Source organism: Apis laboriosa, unplaced genomic scaffold (assembly GCF_014066325.1).
Source record: "Apis laboriosa isolate Shangri-la unplaced genomic scaffold, ASM1406632v1 scaffold104_cov149, whole genome shotgun sequence".
Lineage (NCBI taxonomy): Eukaryota > Metazoa > Arthropoda > Insecta > Hymenoptera > Apidae > Apis > Apis laboriosa.
In genome coordinates, this window is record NW_025220694.1 from 1905011 (window position 1) to 1928482 (window position 23472).

The 23472-nt window shown below is 24.1% G+C and overlaps 1 protein-coding gene across 4 annotated transcripts; it reads left to right on the top strand.

Annotated features, from left to right (window-relative positions):
- Positions 1-417: 417 nt before the first annotated feature.
- Positions 418-18431, top strand: LOC122711173 (protein spaetzle 5-like). Of its 4 annotated transcripts, XM_043929808.1 has the most exons (8): positions 455-502; positions 1026-1195; positions 3994-4148; positions 13535-13624; positions 14760-14918; positions 15017-15175; positions 16716-16958; positions 17835-18431. In XM_043929808.1, the coding sequence occupies exons 2-8, from the start codon at positions 1130-1132 to the stop codon at positions 18004-18006; spliced, it is 1044 nt and encodes a 347-aa protein (XP_043785743.1). In that variant the 5' UTR covers positions 455-502; positions 1026-1129; the 3' UTR covers positions 18007-18431. The 4 variants fall into 4 exon arrangements, with proteins under 4 accessions (XP_043785659.1, XP_043785915.1, XP_043785825.1 ...); XM_043929724.1 differs by having other exon boundaries at positions 418-1195; XM_043929980.1 differs by having other exon boundaries at positions 418-1195; positions 16779-16958.
- The last annotated feature ends 5041 nt before the right edge of the window (positions 18432-23472 follow it).

The window sequence follows — 23472 nt, forward strand, 5'->3', positions numbered from 1 at the left end:
AATAAATATTTTCTTATGATTTCTTTCAAATAATTGATAATTGTTTTTGTTTAATTATTTTTCATATTTATATATTAAAAAACATTTCCTATTCAAAACTGTTCTTAGCTTCATTAATAAAAAGAGATTGAATCAATTCTAATCGATAATAAAAAAATAAAAGCAGAACCTTTAAGTATCTAGTCGACCTTCTTTACGCAATTTCATTGATCCCGTTCTAGCGTCACAATCTTTGTCAACGTATAAGGTCGAATAGAGCGCGATACGGAACACGGGCACTAGTGAAAGTATATACTTGTGCACCCCACTTCATCACTCGGTCGGAACTCGTGCATGCGTGCAAGAGGAAGGGGTACGGATGCGAGTATTGGTATCGGTACACCGAGTTACCCACGTTGCTAGGTAAGATTGCCGCGTTTAAAATCGTACAGGACAAACCCCGACGGAATCTGGACTTAACGCCACGGAATACATATATACGGTGTCAGTGGCGGTGACTAAGGTATCGACGGTCATACTCGTTCTCTATAGTCTGAGTATACCGTCACATAGTGGTGCTTGTAATTAATCTTTCAAGTGTGAATTAGACTATAATTATTGCATCCGTGTATCGTATTTAGTCGAAATATTATTTAATATAAATTAAAAATCTTATGCACAACGAAAAGTTTCATTCGTTTCAATCACTGATTTTGTTGATTCCTGTTCATGTATAATTAATCATCCTGCAATTCACTTGTGTAGTCCATTTTTAAGAAAAATTGTTTTTTTTTTTTTTTTTTTTGACAAATTAATCGTTCACAGCAAGACAGTATCTTTTTCGCGGTCGACAATATCTGTCAACGGTCGCGCCACACATGACTCAATGATTACACATCAGCGTTTCTACGATCCATCTAGCTTGTAAAGCGCATCTACGGATACATCGACACGTGCTTCACTATAATCATTTATCGTGTTACGGTAACCTAGTTCCGTGAGACTCGCGCAATATTTATAATTATGTGATTTGATTTTTTTAAAAGATATGAACCCTCGCGAAAGGTATCGCGGTGTGGTTAAAATTAGTTACAAAAAATAGTGATATAATTGTTTTGACTTGGTGAAGTGTTTTCAAACTGAATCTATTATGGTGATCCGAATTTGGTATTTTATCATCTCGAAAATGAAATTATTTTTGGCCGTAATAATGATTGTAAGTAGAAATATGATTTTATTATTAAAAAAATTAAGAAGATTGAGTATATCTTTGTATCTTAATAGTAAATCTCGTGATAAGAATAGACAAATTGTCAATTGTTTCATTTTTAATGCATAAATGTGTACATGTATATGTATATATATTTCAAGATCGAGGCGAAATTTCGACTGAACGCAGCTTAGATTCGACGTGGTTAGAATCGGTAAAGATAACAAGTACATAACTTTCTAGTTTGCCGATGAATGAAACTATTCCGAAATCAAAGATTGCCTTAATCCTTGTTCTATTGTTGTAACATGAAATTATAATGAACAATAAATAATTAAATATCGCTAATTATAAATAAAAATTTACATTGAAATATTTATAAATATATAATAAATTTATATCATATTTAAGTGTAAGTATTAATATATGTTATTGTTATATTTATATGTGTTTGTAATATTGTTATAATATAAATGTTAAATAATGCCAAATATATATTACAAATATAAAAATTTATAAAAAAATGTAATTCATTTGAATAAACATTACAATGGAATAAGATATAGAGGCAAAATTTTTTATGATTTTAAATAAAAATTAATATAATAATATTTAGTTATTAAAATTAAAATTAAAAATAAAAGCTATTAAAATTTAATATTAAATTATTTAAAAATTGCTATTTTCATTGATTTTATAAATTTTTGTTTAATAATTTTTTATTTAAAAATTAATTTATAGAAACTATATTTTACATATTAAATCTAAAAAATTAATTTTTTATTACAACATTTTTTATTAAACAATTAATTTTTTATTATTAGAAAATAATTATATAATTTTGATTTTTTTCGTTCCACTTTACTAAACACGCATTTCACGATAGTACATATGGCTACTATGTTAGACATTATAGCAAACAATGATCTGTAGAACGAATAGTTCCTTGTATCGTGAAAGCTGTAAGTGAAATGTAATGCTCAGTTCTGACGCGTATTGTAATATCTGGCGTAAGACTCTCTATTCAATCTTTTGTAAGATTGCGACAATCTCGTACTTTTCGTAATACCGGATGTATATATCAGTGAAAATAAAACAGAAGATTTTGTATATATGAGTGAATGATCGTAAAACTGATAATTCAGTTTGGTTAAAATCAAATGGATCACTTTTAGTCATAAATTTATATTCACTATGTTTTCTTATAATATAATTCCAGTATTAGATATTTTTTTAATTTAATTTAATAAATTATAAATGCCGTCCATCATTTTCATTTATGATTCGTTTAATCTTCTTTCATTTAAAATTTTTTTAAAAATTAAAAATTATTATAAATATTATTTTTTTTTATTAAATATTTATAATTCTATCGTTTTATTTTCGAAAAAATAATTTAATTCACAATATTTAAAATTTTAGAGTATTTTTTGTACATCAACAAAAAACTGATATTGATTATCATGAGTTAATTGAAAGTGGTATAAGAAAATTCTTAAATGGTATTGCACCAACATATTACATCACATTTAAATATCGCTTCATAGATTAGAACAGATAATATAACCAGCATTGAAGTTTCAGCTCAAAAATACACCAGTGAAAAGACTTATGAATAGTATATTTATCTTACAATATAAACATTTAAATTTGTACAAAACAATTAGAAATGCAAATGAGATAGATCATTAATATCGGTTATTTTTAATAAAAGTAGAAGAACGTAAAATTAACATTCCATATATGTATAGCGCCGCGAGCTAATGGAACCATTTCAGAGAAGCATGATTCACTGGAATTCCGCAATAATGAAGAAGAAGATTTCTCCTAATAATCTTTATAGAAATTTTATACTAATTAAATGACTGAGTTACGTTAATCTCGATTTTATTTAGCTAATATAAATATATGAAATGAAAAATATTAAAAAATTTTCTTAATATTTTAAGCAACCATTATATTTATCATTATATCCAAGAATTTTATTTGTTCTAATATATGATATATTTATGATATCTTTCAATTTTTGTTAATTCATTAATTTTCTAGATCAAATAATTGTATAATTCTATTTGTTCTATTCATTTTTATGATAAACGAAAAATTTCCAAAAATTTGGAAATAAAGAATTTAAAGTAAAAATATTAAAAATCATATATTAAACTTATTTATTATAATCAGAAATTATTTAATAATAAAAAAAAAATATGAAAAATTTAGAAGCTAATCAATGTAAATCTTTGAACACAAGTAAAAGTTTAAAAGTTTCTTTATTATTTATATTTTTAATTGACAATTAAATTACTATTTATTTTATTGTTTTATCGATTAAAAATTTAAATAATAAGAAGATTTTATATAAAATATTTTTGAAAAATATGATTTACATTGATTATTTTTGAAATCCTTCATATACTGAAACAATAAGACGAAATAAAATTTTAGATAAGTATAAGTCAAATTTAAATTTTTGCTTCATCAAAATTAACCAACTCTATTTTTAATTATTTCTAAATAAATTTTGAGTATTTTATCTATTAATTTTTCTTTACTTAAAATAGTTGTAATATCAATAATTTCTTGCATAATCAATTGTTTTCAAACTTTTGAACGATATATTTGAATGAAATATATTTTAATTGTTAAGTGTTAAATTAATTTCGTAGATCAAATAATTGAAAAATCAATATACATTTATTGCTTATACATTTGCTAACCAAAAAAAACTAAACGTTTCGTGTATTTGTTATATGTATTTCATTGTTTTAATTGCACATTGAATTTTATTTTCAATTTGATTGCAGACATCCTTAGTGAACGCTTACGACGTGCCTTGCCCCAAGTACGGATGTCCAGGACGACCACGTTACGAGCCTTTTGTACCTGCACCTCCAGGGCACACTCCAAATTGCGCAAAACCGGGACAAACGTTTTGTGAAAGTCTCGATCATTATCCTCGGTAAGAAGGTGATTTAATAAAAAAAAAAAAAAAAAAAAAAAAAGAAAGCTTATAGATCATAAGATACGAGTTCGTTGCTTAGAGAAAAAAATATTAATTTATATTTTTCGATCGGCATTGAATAATGCACATCAAATATATTAATTTTATTGTTATTGTTAATTCTTCCAGCGTTACAATACATCATTAAAAGTAGATTGCATAATGATGAGAATTTTTCATCGTTATGATTATATTTAAATATCGTTATTATTATTATTATTATTACTATTATTATTATTATTATTATTATTATTATTATTATTATTATTATTAACTTTTTATTTTTATATTGCTATTATAATTTCGTATTTTTCACATATTGTATTATTTTGAAACATGCAGTGAATAAATATATAGAATAAATTTTTTTCATTTAGAAATTAGTTTTTGAAAAAATTAAATTTGAAAATTCGATTATACGATTTCTGGATTATATAATATTCAATATTTATTTTCTCAGAAATATGGATTTAAGCGATATAATTTCATTTTACATTTTTTTAGTTATTTTTATATACAGTAATCATTTATCAATTTATTTATATCCATTCGAAATAAATTTTAAAATTATTCAATTTCATTTGTATTTAAAAAAATTTTCAAATTTAATTTATTCGAAAACGAAATCTCAAACGAAAAAATTTTATTCTATTTTTTCACGTAAAATTATCCTCCATCGTACTTTTTATATATTTTTATCCTATATCGCTATAATATGTCATTATAGTTGTACAGTTTGTTATTTTACTATTGTAACGTGATCGTATATTTACTGCAACAATGCCATAACATTGAAGAATTATAACTTTAAAGAAAACAAATTTAAATATTTCCAAATTTCCTTATAAGAATAAGAATATCACATTAAAATTTCAAATTGAAAGATCAGTATTTGTTTGAAAAATTAATTATAAAATTTTATATAGCATTTTATATAGCAAAAAGTAAAAGAAGAAGATTATTCATAATTTTATTAATCATTAATATTATTAATAAATTGCAATTCTTGAGTAATATCATTATTGCAACAAATAAAAGATATGTACATGGTACAACTGTTTAAAGAGTTAAAGATTTAAAATAAATTTCAAAAATAATAAACATTCATTCGCTGGATTTTATCATGTTCTAAAATTGAGAAATCTTAGTATTTTCATTTGAAAAGACATCTTTCGCCATCAAAATTTCTCGAAAGAATTTCTTTAAAACCAAACTATAGATAAGATTAAAAGAAGTACAGATATTAAAATTTCTTTAGTTACTGAAGTTTATGTTTCCTCTCAACCTACTTTGAGATAATGTTTCTTTCATTTTTCAAGAAATGCATTGAAAAAAAAGTGATAGTAATGACATAACAAACGTCGGATGAGTTTTTGTGAAAAAATGTTGTCGTTGTAATATGCAACATTTAAATACTCGTGAGATACTGCATAGTAAATCTATGATGTCAGCCCTATTATCACATTTGCATGATAATGATACCTCTTGACAGCTTTGTGAATACGAGTATTATCATTTCAAAGAACTTACTTAGTCTTTTGTTTACTATGAAATAATAGGAAAAATTGGATCATCCATTGTACACGAGATTCATTAAAAATCTTCTTCAAGATTCTTTATTTTTTTATTTTTAGATCGCGTAACTACTCATTTTTAAAGAATAATACTTATACTTATAATTCGCCTGACATTTGATTTGTCTAATTTAATTTAATTTAACCTAACTTAATCTTTCAAATATAAAAAAACATTTAGTATTGGTTTATTGCATAGAGAAAAGAATTTCACCAATAAATCGAACTGTTTTCTTGAATTTCCAAAAGTTTCGTGTATGTGGAATTTACAAAAATATGGTTCACCATCTTGTTATTAATATTCTTGACGTCGCAGCCGTTACTATTCCTGCATGTGAATCAGCTGATCGTGCATGGCGAGACAAATTTCAGGAAGGGAAAGTTCCGGGATAGTGAACTTGCTTAAAATCGAACATATCCTGGAGATTTTCATATTCTTTCGTCATTCACTTTTTATTCTTTTCGTTTCACGCCAAAAATTTTTTTGATAGGATGGAAATACGGTGAAGAAGCAATTGGTGAATAGGAAAATTTTAATGAATGTCCAAAGAAGTAATTCTTAATGTATATATTTTATAATTTGTCAAGATATATTTTATTTTTTTGTTGATTATCATTTATGTTACTTTTTCAATTTTTTAACTTCAATTCAAATATCATAGAAATATCTATTTTATTTTTTTAAACATGAAATAAATATGTAAAAGATTTAGGAAAAAATTAAAATATTCGAATTATGGTTTGTTTTATCGAAATTTTTGTTTTATCGAGTCAAAAAAATTTAACAAATTAAAATTTGATATATAAAGATTTTGTATATAATACTTTTCTAATTATGTATAAAAAAAGAAGATATATAATTAAAAAAGAAAAGAAAATATAATTTTTAAAGGAAAAAAATTCTAAGCATCATATTTCAGCATATTTTCAGAGGTAAAATAAAAAAAATAAACAATAATTGATTATTAGTAGATTATTACATATAATTACTTTAAATTATAGAAGCAATTTCATATAAAAACTTCACAACAGAAGTAAACATTAATTGATAAAATCGGATTATTTTAAATTTTATAAAAATAAAATAAACTAAATATTGTGATTCGAATTAAAATAAAATTGTATTTTGATTTAAAAAAATTTTTATTTTTTGAAATGGAAAAAATAACAAAATGTAATGGTTAAAAATAACAAAAATGTAAATATATATATATTTGCATATATCTTTATTTTTGAATTATTATTTTATTATATTTTACATTTTTATTATCTAATTTTTATGATTCATATGCTAATATTACTGAATAATGTGATATTTAATATATCTTTTTTGTAATTATCATAATAAATATTTAAATACTACAATATAATAATGTGTAAATATTTTCTATAGTCACTATATATGCATATTATCTCTCCTTCATTACTACTACTTCATTAGATACTTAATACTAGTATGGAATTAAGAAAATGAATACTCTAATTATAACAAAATGTTGATATTAATATATCATTTGGATTTTAAGAAAATATTTTTAATAATCTTAAATTTTAATATTTTAACTTTTAATCATTAAACAATAATAATAATAATTCGCATTTATTAATAAAAAAACATTATTGAAAAATTCTCTGATTAATTCATATATTATCAATAGATATTACACAAAATAAAAATAAAAATTCTTTATTTAAAGATCTTTATTTTATTTATTTATTATATATAAAAAGAAAAATATATATATGATTTATCATAGTGCTATATATATTTTTATATTTATAGTTTAGTTTTTTTTAATTTTATAGTTACGTGAAAATGAATTATTAAATATTATTAAAAAATATCATATATAATATATTTGAGTTAAAATAATATTCAATTGCTGTAATGAATATACAATAGTGTCGAATATAATTCTTAATGTTATACTCTGTAGTTAGAGATTTTCAAATTATATAAATTTTATTGGATATTTAATTAAATAATTAAATAGAAATTAAATTAATATCTAAATAACAAAAAGCATCGTATACCATTTATTTTTTACAATTTATTTTTATCATATTATATATATATATATATATATATTTTCGCAATAATTTTTTATTCGCGTTGAAGTCAAATCGATTTGAAAGCGACAAACGATTACGTAAACACGGACGTCATACCGATACGTTTTATTTCTTGATCAGCGTAGCGTGACCATGGCCTTGACGCGGTCATACCTTGTTAGATAATTATCGGGACCGTTACAGATCGAGATTCATACTCGAAGCAATTCCAAGTTACACCTGAGGTGCATCTTCAGATTTAAACAGATTTATCGCCACATGTTTCTGATTAGCGTCAGGGATTTCTGTATACTACCGGATACCATTTCTGTTACGATATCTCTTCACTTCCGTGCTCTTATCTTGCAAATTCTCATAAATTAATTTATTGTATAATAAGAATCGCGATACATAAATATACAAGGTGTTCACGCTATTCGTTTCTCAGTGTTTTTCTCGGAACTAACTAGATTTTAAGAAAAAATGAAATAAGCAAAAATCGTTTCGAATTTTTTTCATTAATGAATTTCTAATACTAAATAAAATTCTAAGAAGAATTTTTAATTTTTTGTGAATTTTTGAAGTGATTAATTTCAATCTATCAAAGATATATTCCAATTATCATTTTGTAAAATTAACATGACGAATTAAAAAAAATTTTGTTTTTCGAATTTTTTTAAAAGACATATATATATAATATATTGCCTTAACAGATTTAGTAATTGCCCATTAAAAGATTTAGATTATTCTTTTTACCCATTCTTTTACCCATTAAATTTTATTGTATATAATAAATTATTGAATTTTTCTCTTCAGTTCAAATTACTATCATAAAACTTAATGATTTATTATCAATTTAAAACAATTACGGAATTTTTATTTCACAATCACTTTTGTAAATTTAAAATTAAAATAAAAATTTGTTCTAGTCATTGCATTGTGCATAAAAAGCAATTTTTTTGTCTTTTATATTCTCTTCTAAAATATATTAAAAGAATGTTAGAAATTAAATTGTGTGAATATCTGAATAAAACGAAGAATTATGATATCTGATAATTACAGTAAGAATATTAAGATTCACTATGAAAATGAAATTCATAATTTTCATTATGAAATGAAGAAAGTTTCAAGGAGTAATACATTTGTTACTTGGTTATGTAAATTATTTACAGTTGCATTAATAAGTGTTAACAACTTGAACAGATATTTGTTACGATATGAAAGGAATCTTCAGTGCTTCCAACGTTCGAGCAAACATGTAAAATTGTGTAGATACTTCTTTGTCGTCACTTTCTATTGAAACTACATTAAGCAATTTATAAGTTTTCTATAAAAATTCTATAATTGTCAAATTAGAAAGTTCCGTGTTTCTCAAATGGCTTGTTTTCATATCTTACGAAGGTTAAAAGTATTCGAAGTAACTTTTCAATAGACTTTATTTTTAACCGTGAGATTATTTTCATAAAAAAAGTTCTCGCATGATAAGTTTCAATGAGAATTTTAGTATGAATGCTTATAAAATATAAAAATAAAAAAAAAATTTTGTTAATTATAAAATATTTTTAATAAATTATTAAATTTTTTTTCATTAATAAATATTTAAAAAACTATCATTAATAAATATTAAATGTTCAGTGAATTATAATATATATAGTATAGTAATAGTATTAAATAATATTCTTTATTCTATATAAGCATATTAATAATATAATATTAAACTGTTAAATAAAACAAATATTAATTTGGTTATTTTATCTTTTTATTTATTTCATGAAATCTTTTCTAGTGAAATAATTTCCATAAAACTTTTACATGCAAATTCTAAAATATTTGTTTCATAAAAATATTTTTTTTAACATATTCGCATATTTATATACTTTGAAATATAACTATATAATATATAACTATATATAACTATGAATTATATATTTAATTATATTGTATAACTTTATCTTTAATTGCTTTAAAATATTTATTATTTATACGTGAATATACGTAATAAACTCGTACAAATATTAGCCATCATTATATACAAAACAAATAGGTTAAAAAATTCTTAATAAGGTTGTTTCCATAAAAATTTTATAAATATATTCTTAAACAAAATATACATATAAGTTCAAATAGAATTTGTTTAAAAACGAAAGAAAACTTTATTTTGATTTCTGTTTTAAAAGTTTGTCATCTCTTGTCGATATTATGATAATAAATGGAATTTTTTGCATCATTTTCATTATTATTTTTTCATTTATTATTTTTAATTGATATCATAACATGATAAGTATATTACTTCTTATAAATCTAAATACGTCAAAACATCGCGAATTGGTATTTATGTGGAAAATTTAAGGCAACGATGATTGTGAGTGTTGATAGTTCTTGACGTCTAACTAGTAATTGTGTACAGACATGTAGTAATATACTATGCATAACAGGAAACGTTAATATGTGGCATTGTTCGCTATTTCCCGCCAATTCAGATCCCGCCAATCAAGTTCCTATCAAGTTCATTTTCTTTGTCGTTAAATCTTCATTTAGTAATTTTATTTATCTTATCTTTAAAATGTTAAAAAAAATGTTGAAAGAAAAAAATAAGAATACAAATAAAAAGATGTTAATTTTAGAATTTGGATTTTGTAGAATCGATTTTAAAAATCAAAACAATCCTAATTTAATTATACAATGTTTTGATCAGTATTTCTTACACATTTCTATCGAGTGAAGTGAATTAAACTTTTATTAGCTTTTATTATCATTGGCAATTATTAAGATTTTACAATATACATTCGAATTTTCGTAACTCAACATTTTTGTAAAATGTTTTTATTTATTCTTTTATATATTTTTTTATTGCACGTCAAAAATTTTTATTAATCGAAATATAAATATATATCTTACGTTATTTTTATCTCTATAATTTAAATTAAAAATAACTCAATATATTAATTTAATACAATATTCAGTCTGTAAGTAAAATTAAAATAATATACGATATAATGTATTACAGCTGATAATCGATTATCCGATATATCTGTCTATATTTTCAAATTTTTCTATATTTCAATATTCAAAATGTTTTTAAACTTTCAGATGTTAAATATTCGAAACTTATGAATTTTCCTTTTTTTGAGCCCTTAAGGAAATAATAACATTCGAGAATAAAACATTTGTGAATCCCGAAAGTATTTTTCGCAACTAACACATCTTCAAGAATAACTTTCACTCTCAATATAGTCCTCGATGACAAAAAATAACTTTCAAGAACGATTCATCTATTTAGCACCCTTATAATTAGAAAAATATTAATCCTGATACAAAATTTCTGTACATTCAATTTTCGTTTATTAAACATCTTTTACTCAAAAACTTTATCCCAATTTTATCTTTTTTTCCTCAACTTTTTGTAATCAATATTACATTCTAATGTAATTTTTATATAGATTTTAATTTTACAATATATTGTTACAATTTTTTTTAACTTTTTTACTAAGACAAAAAATGTTATCAAAAATGATATTATTAATCTTATTTCAACTATTAAACATTCTAATTTTTAATTAATTTATTATATTCCAATTATATTATCGTCAACATCATATTTATTGCCAAATAAAGAATCCATTTCGAAAGGATTATCGAGGTTTGATTGCTATAAAAAATGTAAAAAAAAATCAGAATCTTTCACGATTTTTTCCCTCGGCAAACGCAACCGGACGAAGACAAATGGACGACAAGGGAAAAGTTCGAAAATTCATCGGTCGAGCGCAACGAGTGGGATCAAGATCATGAGTTAAAATGTCGTCTCGGGATTCGAGGTCAATCCCTGTCTCTCTACTTCCGTCGTCCATTGACGAATCACATCAGTTCGAAAGTTGGTCGTGCCCGTATAGCACCGTATAGGCCGCTCGCTGATCGAGATGCAGCCCGCGAGAAAACAACTTTTAGGCGTGGACCATGAATTAAACATCGGGACATATCTTCTAGCCGGCGTCTTTCACCGGTGGAGAAAGTTCTCAAGATTCGATGGTTCTTTGGCCACGCGCGAAATTCGCGCACGTGTTTATTCTTTGCATGGGATTTGTGGGTCGCCGGAAGATCTATTCGTCTCTGTCTCATTATTACCTTCATGACAATTGATAATTATTCAGACGCATATATAGTATAATGGATATCTTTTTTTCGTGGATATCTTTTTTATTTCGATTTTGCTTTATACCGTTTGTTTGCTTCGTGACGATTGGTAATTATTTAGACACATAGTTGATGTCTTTCTGTTTTTGTTTCCAACAGAGGATTTTTAAATTTGACGATAAGAAATAGCTTTATTTTGATAAAAAATATTTATACATATTTATATACTTATTATTAATTAATATTTGAATGTTGTAATAATAAAATAAAATAGAGTATATATGTTATAGTTTTTTAAGATTGTATATGTACGTATATTTATTTTAGTTGATAAATCATTTAATAATATCTTCTGTGATACGAACGTATTAATATTGTAATTGTAATGTGATATACTAATCTATTTTTAGCAATGTAGGAAAATATTATGTTTCAATAATTTCAATATAAATTTTAAACATCAAGAAATAATAATAATAATACATAACGAAAAATATAAATAAAAATATAAATAATTCGTATATTGTCGTATATCAAAATACGACAATAAAATAATATATTTCATTTAATTTTATTATCGTTATAAATTTAAAAAAATTAATTTCAACAAAAATATAATTTATCATAATGTTATAAATATTTTCTTTTTTATCATATTTTATAAGATTGTACTATATATGTAAGATTGTAATTATAAAAGAAATAATCACAAAGAAGATACAAAAAGTAATCCGAAGTTCATAATTACGATATTAAAAGAACAAATTCGCAAAGCTTATGATAAAAATTTCATATGATATCCATATATATATAAATATATGTATACATGTATACCTATGTATATTTCTATATTCGTGTTATTCCATATTATAAATATATAAATATTATATTTAGACATAGATATATAATATAATATATAATGTATATTTAATGTATAGATATATAATGTATATTTAATGTATATATTAATATATAATGTATATTTAATATACATTATAATATATAATGTATAATTAATGTATATATAATGTATATTTTATTATGTACTTTATTATATAAAATTCAATTCTTATTCATTTTTTTTTTATTACAGTTCTTTTGTTTTAGAAAAAATTAATGTATTTAATTTTTTTTTTTTCTAAAGTTTTTCTTTGAAAATCAAAAATTAAAGTATTTTATCTTTTTTAAAATTCGAGTTATCGTATGACACACATATAAAGTATATGAATGAATGTAATTATCTAACGTTTCACTTCTGTAAAATCGTTTTGAAAACAGTTATGAAGTATAGAAGAAACTTCTACCAGGTCATGGAACCTGGTTTCCACGAACTCATGAATAATACATAGAATAGATAAGCAATTTTGTATTCATCTTTGAAATGATTCCATTAAAGTTAGGTCAAGAAAACATGTATTGGTACTCAACTTTGCATTGTGGCCAATATCAATGTTCATTTGCATTGATCGTTCATCGGTCAAAGATCATGTCAAAAATATAATTGAAAAATTATATATACATATATATTGACCTATTTTTCTTTCTTTTATCAGTAGTCTTAATTTTTCTTTCTTTTCTCTGTTGCAGACAGTTAATTAAATTTCTTGTGGATAAATGCAGTTTTGACTTTAGCACTGTATTGAGAGACGAATCCAGAGAGAATTTCAATGTTTACAGGTATGTTATTTTTATTTATGATTTGGAAATATATTTCTACTTTGTAATATAGAAAACATTATTAAGTACTTCATGGAATTAAAAAATTATTTACAAGTATATCATAAACTGATGAATTTTTTTCATATCATATTTATAAATATTTTATATTTATTATAATTTTTTAAACATATTTTATTTATTTTGTAAAAATTGCACAAGGCCTAATAACTTGATTATTCAAGTTTTTCCGATAAAAAAAAAATGTTATACTTATAAATTTTTTAATTTTTATAAACTTATAAAAATATATATAAAGTTATAAAGTTATAAAAAAATTATAAAAGAAGAAAATTAAATTCTATTACTTCGGACCAATTACATACAAGATGATTCAAGATGAAATAAGTAGAGAATTTTTCTTGCTTAAAAATGATAATATCATGGATTGCAAAATTAGAAGTCGTATAATTATGAAAGTTACTTGTTACAAATGTACTAATGTACTCTATAAAACTAAATATTTGTACCATTTGATAATTTTATTTTTGGTTGATTTCTATATTGATTTTTTTAGGTTGATGAAAATTTGAAAATCATTTTTTAATCCGAAATATCTCAAATAAATCGCAAGACAAAGAATTAAAAGATAATTTTAAGACTCAAACGAAAATTTGTATATATAAAAATCCGTGGAAATTTATTTTTCAATAAAGAATTATAAAGCATATAATTTTCCAAATGAAAATGGCCATAAAATGAAATGATTCTATGTCCATTATATTCTATCTATCTTAAATTTTCAAAAATTTTCTATTTTCGTTTAAACACTTTCTATATCACAAGATTTTTTAAAAATATTTCAGAAATGGCATTATCTTTGTTATAATTTATCTTAAATTCCATTTTAAACTTTCCAAAATTTTTTCTTTTCATTTGAACATCCTATATATTCTAAAATTTCATGAAAATTTTGTCAAAATATATCAACGATCATAGATTATCTTTATCTCTTTTCAAAATTTTTGAATCAAATAAAATGACTTTATGTCTATCACATTTCTTCTTAAATTTTCTATCTAAAATTTTTTCTTTTCATTTGAACACCCTATATACTCCAAAATTTCACGAAAACACTCCGTCGAAATGAATCAAGGACGGATTACTTCTTTTCAAGGTCGTTTCCGGCGGGTTATGATTATCCAGCGCACGGGAATGGTCAGTTCGATTCTGGATTACCTTTTCTACCGCCATCTCAATATCCCGGTCAAGAAACTACGCTTCTTTATGGAACTCCTTTGAACGACACTCATGGGTAATTTCGATGCTAATTTCGCGCTAATTAAATTAAATCAATTTAATTATCCGTTTTTTGTCGGTAAGTAGAGTAATCCGTATTCCTCTTTATGATAGCTACAAGTACACTACACCGGCTCAAGGGAATCCGTTTCTCAGCGATGAGTCTTTCAAATATCATTCTGAAGGACAAAGAGTTACGTCGGATCATCCCTTCTATACTCAATCTCAACCTTTGAATGCCTTTGGACAGGCGCAAGCATGGTGGACGAACAGGTGATTATTCTAGTATTGAGTTACTAGATAATAATGGTGTTGGTTGGGAAAGATAATTTAAAATAGTTTTAGACATAATTCTAAAATTGAAATGTTTTTATAAGAAAATATTATTTGAAAATATCATTTTATTTTAATGCTTAAATTACGAATTTTGTTAGTGGTATTTAACAAATATTAGTGAAAATAGAAGATACAAATTTCAACATAAAAATTGGAAATCTTATATTTAATTCGTGTATATATAGATTTTAATACTTATGTATGTCTTATTATAGCATAATAGTGTGAGTTTAATATATTGTATCAAATTCAGAAAATGTTTATTAAATATTATTATTTGAAATATATTATTTATAAAATATTTATTAAATATTTATATTATTATTTGAATTTTCTTGTATTTTTCAATAAAATATTTATATCAAAATAATATTTGTATAAGATGATATATATTTAAAAAACTATTTCTTTATTGAAATATTATTTCAAAAAAAAAATTTAATTGCAAAATCCTATATCACTTGAAGAAATATGTAATTCTTGAAAATGATTTTCATTCTTGATTTCATTCTTGAGAATGATAGTTTTCAGAATTTTGATAACCTTTTGAATTTTTAAGGTTCAAATTTCATCTTATAAAATTTATTTTTTTAAAAAATAAAATTGTTATAATGTTATAAAATTATAAAAAACAGAAATCAACAAATAGATATTTTAAATGAGTAACAATTACACGAAAAGAAATAATAAAAATGCTATAAATAGTTCCGAAATCGGTTTATAAAAATTCGTAAGATAGAAAAAAAATGATATATATTTACATAAGGATTGATTTATTTATTATAAATTTAATTATGCTTTAAAATTAATAATTTGTAACAAAAATCATAAATTTCAAATCTTAAATTTTTTGATTTTATTTTAATGTGCATATTTTTTTTTTTTTATTTTAATATATTATCTTCTGTCTTTTATAATTTTATGATATTATAGATATTCTCTAAATTGTTTCTTTTGGAAATGTTGAAAAAAATCTAAATCTAATCAAAACTTAATACGAATTTAATCTAAATACAATTCTTTTTTTTTTATATAAATTATTTTATTATAATTTATTTTATTACAAATCTAATACAATGCAAATCTAACTCAAATCTATATTAAATCTATTTTAAATCTATTTTAAATCTAATTCAAATTTATTCTAAATTTTAAATATATCAAAAATATTCTATATTTTATTTTTATATCTCAAAAATTAAGGTTAAATAATAGTTACATTATAAAAAAAATTAATAAATAACATATTTTAAAAATATAAAAATCAATAAGATAACTCTTATTCTAAATATGTAATTAGATAATTTTTTTATACAATTTTAATGAATTTTCGATATTGTTTTTTAAAATTATACAATTTTTTTTATGATTTATTAGTTTTAATTATGAATGAGAAATATAATATATCTCTTTATTATATTTCTTCTATTTTTTTTTATTATTTTTATTATATTTTTTATATTTCTTATTCCTTCAGGTATGTGCGAAATAGTAAACTTACACCTCGTTCACTATATGAAAATCCCTTATTGAAATACAGTAAATTGAGCAAGAAGCGTAGAAAAAGGCAATCCGATCCTGATGCGATCTCACTTTGTCCAACTGAGACACAGTATATCATGCCGAGAGCGGCTCTGAATAATCAAGGAAACTGGATGTATGTAGTGAATCTCGAAGAGAATCAGAAATATTCGCAGGTAGTAAGGAGTGAAAAATGCACGTAAGTCCTTATATTTAATTTTTTCTGGTATATCAATACAATAATATAATAAAATATAATAATATAATAAAATTTGAATTTTAATTGTACAATTTTTTAAAATATTGAGCTTAAATTTGAAAATGAAATTTGAAAAAAAAAATTGAAATAGATATATTTTGAAAAAATAATTTGATACCATTATAAGATACAGAATATAGTATTTATCATTCAATGTATTTTTTTTTATTCTATTTTTTCTTCCTTTTATCATTTTAATGTCATTTTCAACATTATCGATGCAATGTTATAGAATAAGATTATAGCATTAGTAGTGGTCGGAACTGAAATTAAATTTTATACAAAATTAGTAATTAAGTATAAAGTAGATATCTTATAATCATACCATAAATCATAAAATTTAACTGAAATTTACTTTAAAACAATCATTAATTTTTTATTTATTTTTTTATCTATAATATCTGCGAATAAAATCGTTGATAAAATTGTAAATAATGTAGGTTCTTTATCAATAACATATTAATTGCTAATTAAATTTTTAATTGTTGATTAAATTTTTTCTTTTTTATTTATTATTAAAATTAATTTTGATTTATATTAAGTTTATAACACTTGTGCATTGTTCTAATTTATTAATCCTATTAATTGCTTCGTATCCAAATAGTAAATCAATATTGGATTATATTCAAATATTCATAAATTGTAATGTCATGAAGTTAAAATGATTTTTAAGTTAAAATGACTTTGGATTTTATTTGATAAATACTATATAATATCGATAAAAAAAATAGATAAAAAATTATTAATCTCTAAGATAAATTTTAATTTTTTATTAAAATTTTGAGATATTTTAAATTTTATTTTATTTTTTCTTAGAATGGATGTCTGCAATGGTATTTGTTCTGTTCCTACGGGATACACCAGCAGATGTCAGCAGCAGTATGTTCAAAAGCGATTAGTAGCCTTACAAGGAAACGGAAACCAGTTGTATACTGACATATTTTGGTTCCCTCATGGTTGTTCATGTGAAATTATTGCAAATTACTGAAAAATCAATTAAATCTTGAAATTGAAAAAAATTTAAAACAATTGCATTTTCGTATGAAAATGTAATATTATAAAATCGTCGAGATGAAGAAATTATCTCGTTAATTTGAGCTTTCAAAGCAGAGAATCGCCATGGTAGTTAATTAATGAAGTGAAGGACGAGGTCCGAAATATATGAATTTCGATGTTCTACATAAATAAACAACTCAATTTATATAGAAAAAAAGAAGAACTTAAAATATTAATTAATTTTATGCTCTTTCTTTATTTTATATTTCTTAAATTTTATTTTTATTATTTTATTAAAAAATATTTTGATAAAGTAATTTAATAGCACTAAAATAATTCAAACATTTATAAATCCATAACTTTAGTGAGATACTTTGTACAAGTTTTTCTATAGTTGGTAATGTAGATAAACATATATAAATTAATCGATTACAATTTTGCAATTACAATTTCCATAACAATAAATTTCAATATTATTCAAATATGTAAAAATCATGGGAAAATAAAAACATATTTTTATAACTATAATCATAAGAAATAGTATTTTCTTTAATCAAAAGATGTCGTTATTTATTCCGAAATTTAAATCCTTACAAAATCTTGTTCGAATTGAATCGAATATTAATAATAATAACATGCACTTCATGCTTCCTAAAATCGCACGTGTCACACGCTTGTTATAATTTTTGTATCCTTTCATAACAATATCGATCTCGATAATAATTATCATCCCATTTCGCGAAAAATAAAAAGAGACTAATTTATCAGTTCACCGACCATCGATCGACGTTTGAAACGAACTCACGAAAACTCACGAATCGCGTGAAATACTCGTAAATATTCTCCATTAGATAATCGATAAAATAATAATATTTTTATCTATCGTCATTTAAAGATTCATTTCCATGAACAAAATTATTCTCGTCTCGACGTTTCAGATAAATTTCTGAAGCGAAACCCAAACCAAATTTCCAATTTACGCGCGATAGACGTTGTTGAATATCGCGTGGAAAGCAATTCATGGCCGATCGTAACTGTTTATCAAGGACAGAGAGGGTGATATAGGTTAAGCCGCGTAGATCGTTGCGAAACGCGGATGCGACCTCGCAACCATGAAAATAAAAGTATCTCGACTCGCGTCGACCGTGATAAAAAGGACTAAAAGGAGGAAGACAAGAGGGCGGTGTCGGGGGTGGAACCGATGGAGGAGGGACGAAGGGATGGGGAAATAACTGCCAGGAGGTCAGACACGCGCAGGATGCGCGGAATTTTCTCTCTGCGAGGCCACGCACACCCTTCCTTCTACGCGGCTTTTTTTACGATCGTTCGACTTTTCAACCCTCCGCTATGCCACGTTTCCGCTCCGTTCGATTCCCATTGTATGATCGAACGAATTCTAGAAAATTTCTTTTACTTAAAGAGAAATGACGAATTTTGTTCAGTGAAAAAGAGAATGGAAAATGGAAGCGGATATTTTAAACATTTGGGGAATTTCCTTTATTTACGGAAACGACGAGTTTCGTTTCGTGAAAAAAAAAAAAATCGAGAACGAAAAATTCTGATGAATAATAATGGAATCAAATGCAATGTATTTGTAAATCCAAATCAAATCCAATGTACAATATTTATTTCATAAGAATTGAATATTATTGATAATATATATGCATTAATATTGCCATTTTTTAAAATCTTAATAAATATTTCAATATTGTAATATCTTTTATAAATAGAATCTCTTATAAATAATAATCAAAATATGAAAGTCAAAATAATTTATTTCGTTGAATGTTAGATTATAACAGGTTATAATCATTTGTTATTAAAGAAAAATGATAATATGAGATAAAAAAAATTGATCATATATAGGACAATTCCTATAATAAATTTTGAAAAATTATATAAATGTACAAGCAACAAACAAACAATTCTTACAATTTTTATTTTAATTTTTATTAAAAATAATACTTGTTGTTTACGATATAATTACATTAAAAATACGGGAATGATGTTTTTAAAATTTTATAAAATACATATAATGATTTATTAATCTTCAATTAGATCATATATGAGAATTGCAATAAGTATTTTCAAAAATAATTGAGAAAATTAATTTTAAACAATGTCTTAAAAGAACTTATTCAATTATTTTTGAATTCTATTTAAAAATATCATTTTTTTTTTTATTTATAAAAAATTCGAATTTTCTCTATCAATGTTCAAATTTGCTCGCGATATGTTTAGTTCCATCACTACTAACTAAGAATTCTAAAGGTTAATGTATTGCAATAATAGTATGGAGGCGTGATATATTTGGTAAATGAAGATTGATAAGGATAGAGAAAATTATATTGAATTAAAATGAATTAATGCGCGATGCACGCGATCGAAATATTATCAAGGGCAACAGAAAGCTCGCATTTCCGGCGCCTGTGTCCGGTCTACCAGATCACAATAGCGATTATCGAAGATTCGAGGAATCATGGCGCACTCCTTCTGATCGAAGTATTAGGAAATACTTCGAATCATTCTAATGCGAAATGAAAAAATTCCTTCGTTCAATTTGCGCAGAAAAAATTTGCTGTCTAAGTAATGAAATAAAATCTTTCAAACCTCAGCTAAAAAAAAGACTACATTTTAAGAAGATTTATACAAGAATGGATGTATATGTTATTTAAGATATAAGATTCTTTTATAATATTAATGAAACATTTGTTTAGCATTTTATTTTATAGTAAATCGACGCCTTCTCATTCGATCGTAATGTAAATAATTATTGCAACATTCATTCTTGTCAAAATCCAGAATCTTAAAATATATTAAGTTGTCCTGTTTCTTCATTTTTCATTTTCTTTATTTTTTATAGAGAAATAGAAATAGAAATATTTTTCTAAAACTTATCATTTTATTTTATAAGAATAATCGAAGAATAGATTTTACTCACACGTTTCAATATTTTATCGTTTATAAAATTTTATACATGCCACTAAAAAACTACTTTGGAACTTTGGCTCGAATTTTATAAAATTTTTTTTAATCAATTATTTTTACGTATAATTGTAAAGAAATAATCTATTTTCCAACAATTTTCCAAAATGACAGTTAACGTGCCATTCGAAACCTAGAAGAAAATTAAACATCCCGATACGAATCCTCCAATGAAAAACCAGACTGCTCGTGCAAACAACAAAAAGAACCTTCGGGAGGAGACATTCGAGATCCATTTTGTCATTCAAATAAATTTCCCAATTATATATATTTCCTGTGCTTAAAGATTAATCCGTATCTTCCGACCGATTATAAAGCTTGTGTATTCTGTAAAACGGTGCTAGGGCCTAGACTACGCCCCACGCACGGCGCGTATTCTTCTGCGAGAATCTCGGCTTCCGGCTGGTCGTGAAGGCAGCAGGAAAAATTGAAAGCTTCTCCCTTTCCCCCGCCCCTCCGCCCCCTCCAGTGCCAGTGTCCTCGGGGTGCGGCGGGTGCGTACGCGTACACGCATATACGACCGCGTAAGTGCGTGCTATAGATTTCGTTCCACTCTCTCTCTGCGAAACGGTGTACTTGTGCGTGCCGCTCCTGTGTGCCGTATTCACTCTCTCGAGGCTTGTGCAACCTCCCTTCCGCCCCTCGGCCACCCTCGCCGACCAACCTGTGCGCCGGAGAAAGAGAGAGAGGGAGAGAAAAAAAAGGGGTGAATTTCTAGGCACGTAAGCGCTCGTGCAACGCACCTAACATCGACTATCTGCGTGCACTTGTGCTCTACGCGCTTCCCACCCTCGTTGGCTGCGACTAGCGATGGCCTCAAGACGCTTTGGTTTCCCTCGCGATGTACCAACGCGAGTCAACAACTCGAGACTAACTGATCGATGATGATTTTTTTCTTCCTGTGCAACATTTCCTCTGTGAATAATTCTTTTTTTTTAAATGTGATACTCGGATTCTCTTCGAAGGGATTTGAGCGTAAGGGTTAAATTTATTATAACGGATAGAAAGTAGATGGAAACTGGATGGAATGGATTTTATGCGATGTTATTTTTTGGATTATATGTATAAGTTGTTTTAGAATTAATATAACGTTATTATTCCAAAGTAATTTTTATTTTATTTTAGCTATATCTTTTAGTATCTTTCAATTCCATCATTTTTTATTATTATATTACTTAAATTTCTTTAGAGGTTATAACAGGATATCTACTATGTTTATATGACAATTATGATTTGCGAGCTATATTTAATTTTTTTTAAGATATTTGTTAATTAAGGAATAAGTCGAATTTCAGTATTATAATATTGAATTATCTATTAAAAAAAAAATGAAATATAATGATTTGTCACAGTCCTGTGGTTTTTAAACAGATAACGTATTTTGTACAAATAAATATAGGAAATACTAAATACTGAAATATTGAATTTCAAAATCAGCATTGTGTAATCATTGAATATACGGAGTTTTAAATATCAAATTAATTTAGAAATCTACAAAATTGTTATTCTTTAAATTATATGTAATATTTTTATTTATCAATTATATATATATATATATATATATATATATATATACAATAATGATAAAATAAATAAGGAATGAAGAATATTTGTATTATTAATGATTATACATATAATAATAAAAGATGTGATTAGATATCTATGTGATTTAAAATTTAAGGGTAATAAGGATTAGCTATTGTATTATAAAATTAATATCCATTGTGAAAACTGACAAAGATATAAGATATAAGAATAATAAAAATAGATAATGTAATCCATATGGCCATTTTTAATATGGTCACATGAAATAAGCTCCAAAATACGTCATTTTTTTATTGAATTAATATTTTAAAATATAAAAGACATATCTATTGAAATTACAGCTATATGCGATCAACAAAAAAAAATTTTAATGAATTTTAACTTTATGTAAATAAAAGAATTATTAGACCACAATAATTTTTACATTACATTCAGAAATGATAAATCTAAAAATATTATAAATCTTACATCTATTAAAAGTATTAAATATAAAGTATAAAGATTAAACGTGTTCGTGCATTTTAATTGATTCAAACATTTTTTTAAATTTAAATTTTAATAATTTGAATTTTTCTTCTCTCAGCATACTACAACCTGTCCACATTATTTCAATATGACATATGCTACAAAGGAATACGGAATAAAAATAAAACATTTAAAAATAAGTTATTTCTATATTTTTATACTAAAAATAAACTTTTTAAACACAATCTTTGAAAATATAAAAAATATTTATACAACAATGAATAATAAAAATACGTATAAAAATGATCATACCAACTCACTCATATACATTGTATCCATATAAATTAATGCGAATTATAAATTTTAATTTTTAATTTTTACTGAATTGTCTTTTCTTATTCCAAATAACTCTCGTATCACGTACGATTTCAACTTCTACCATATACCATTTTCGCATCATTAT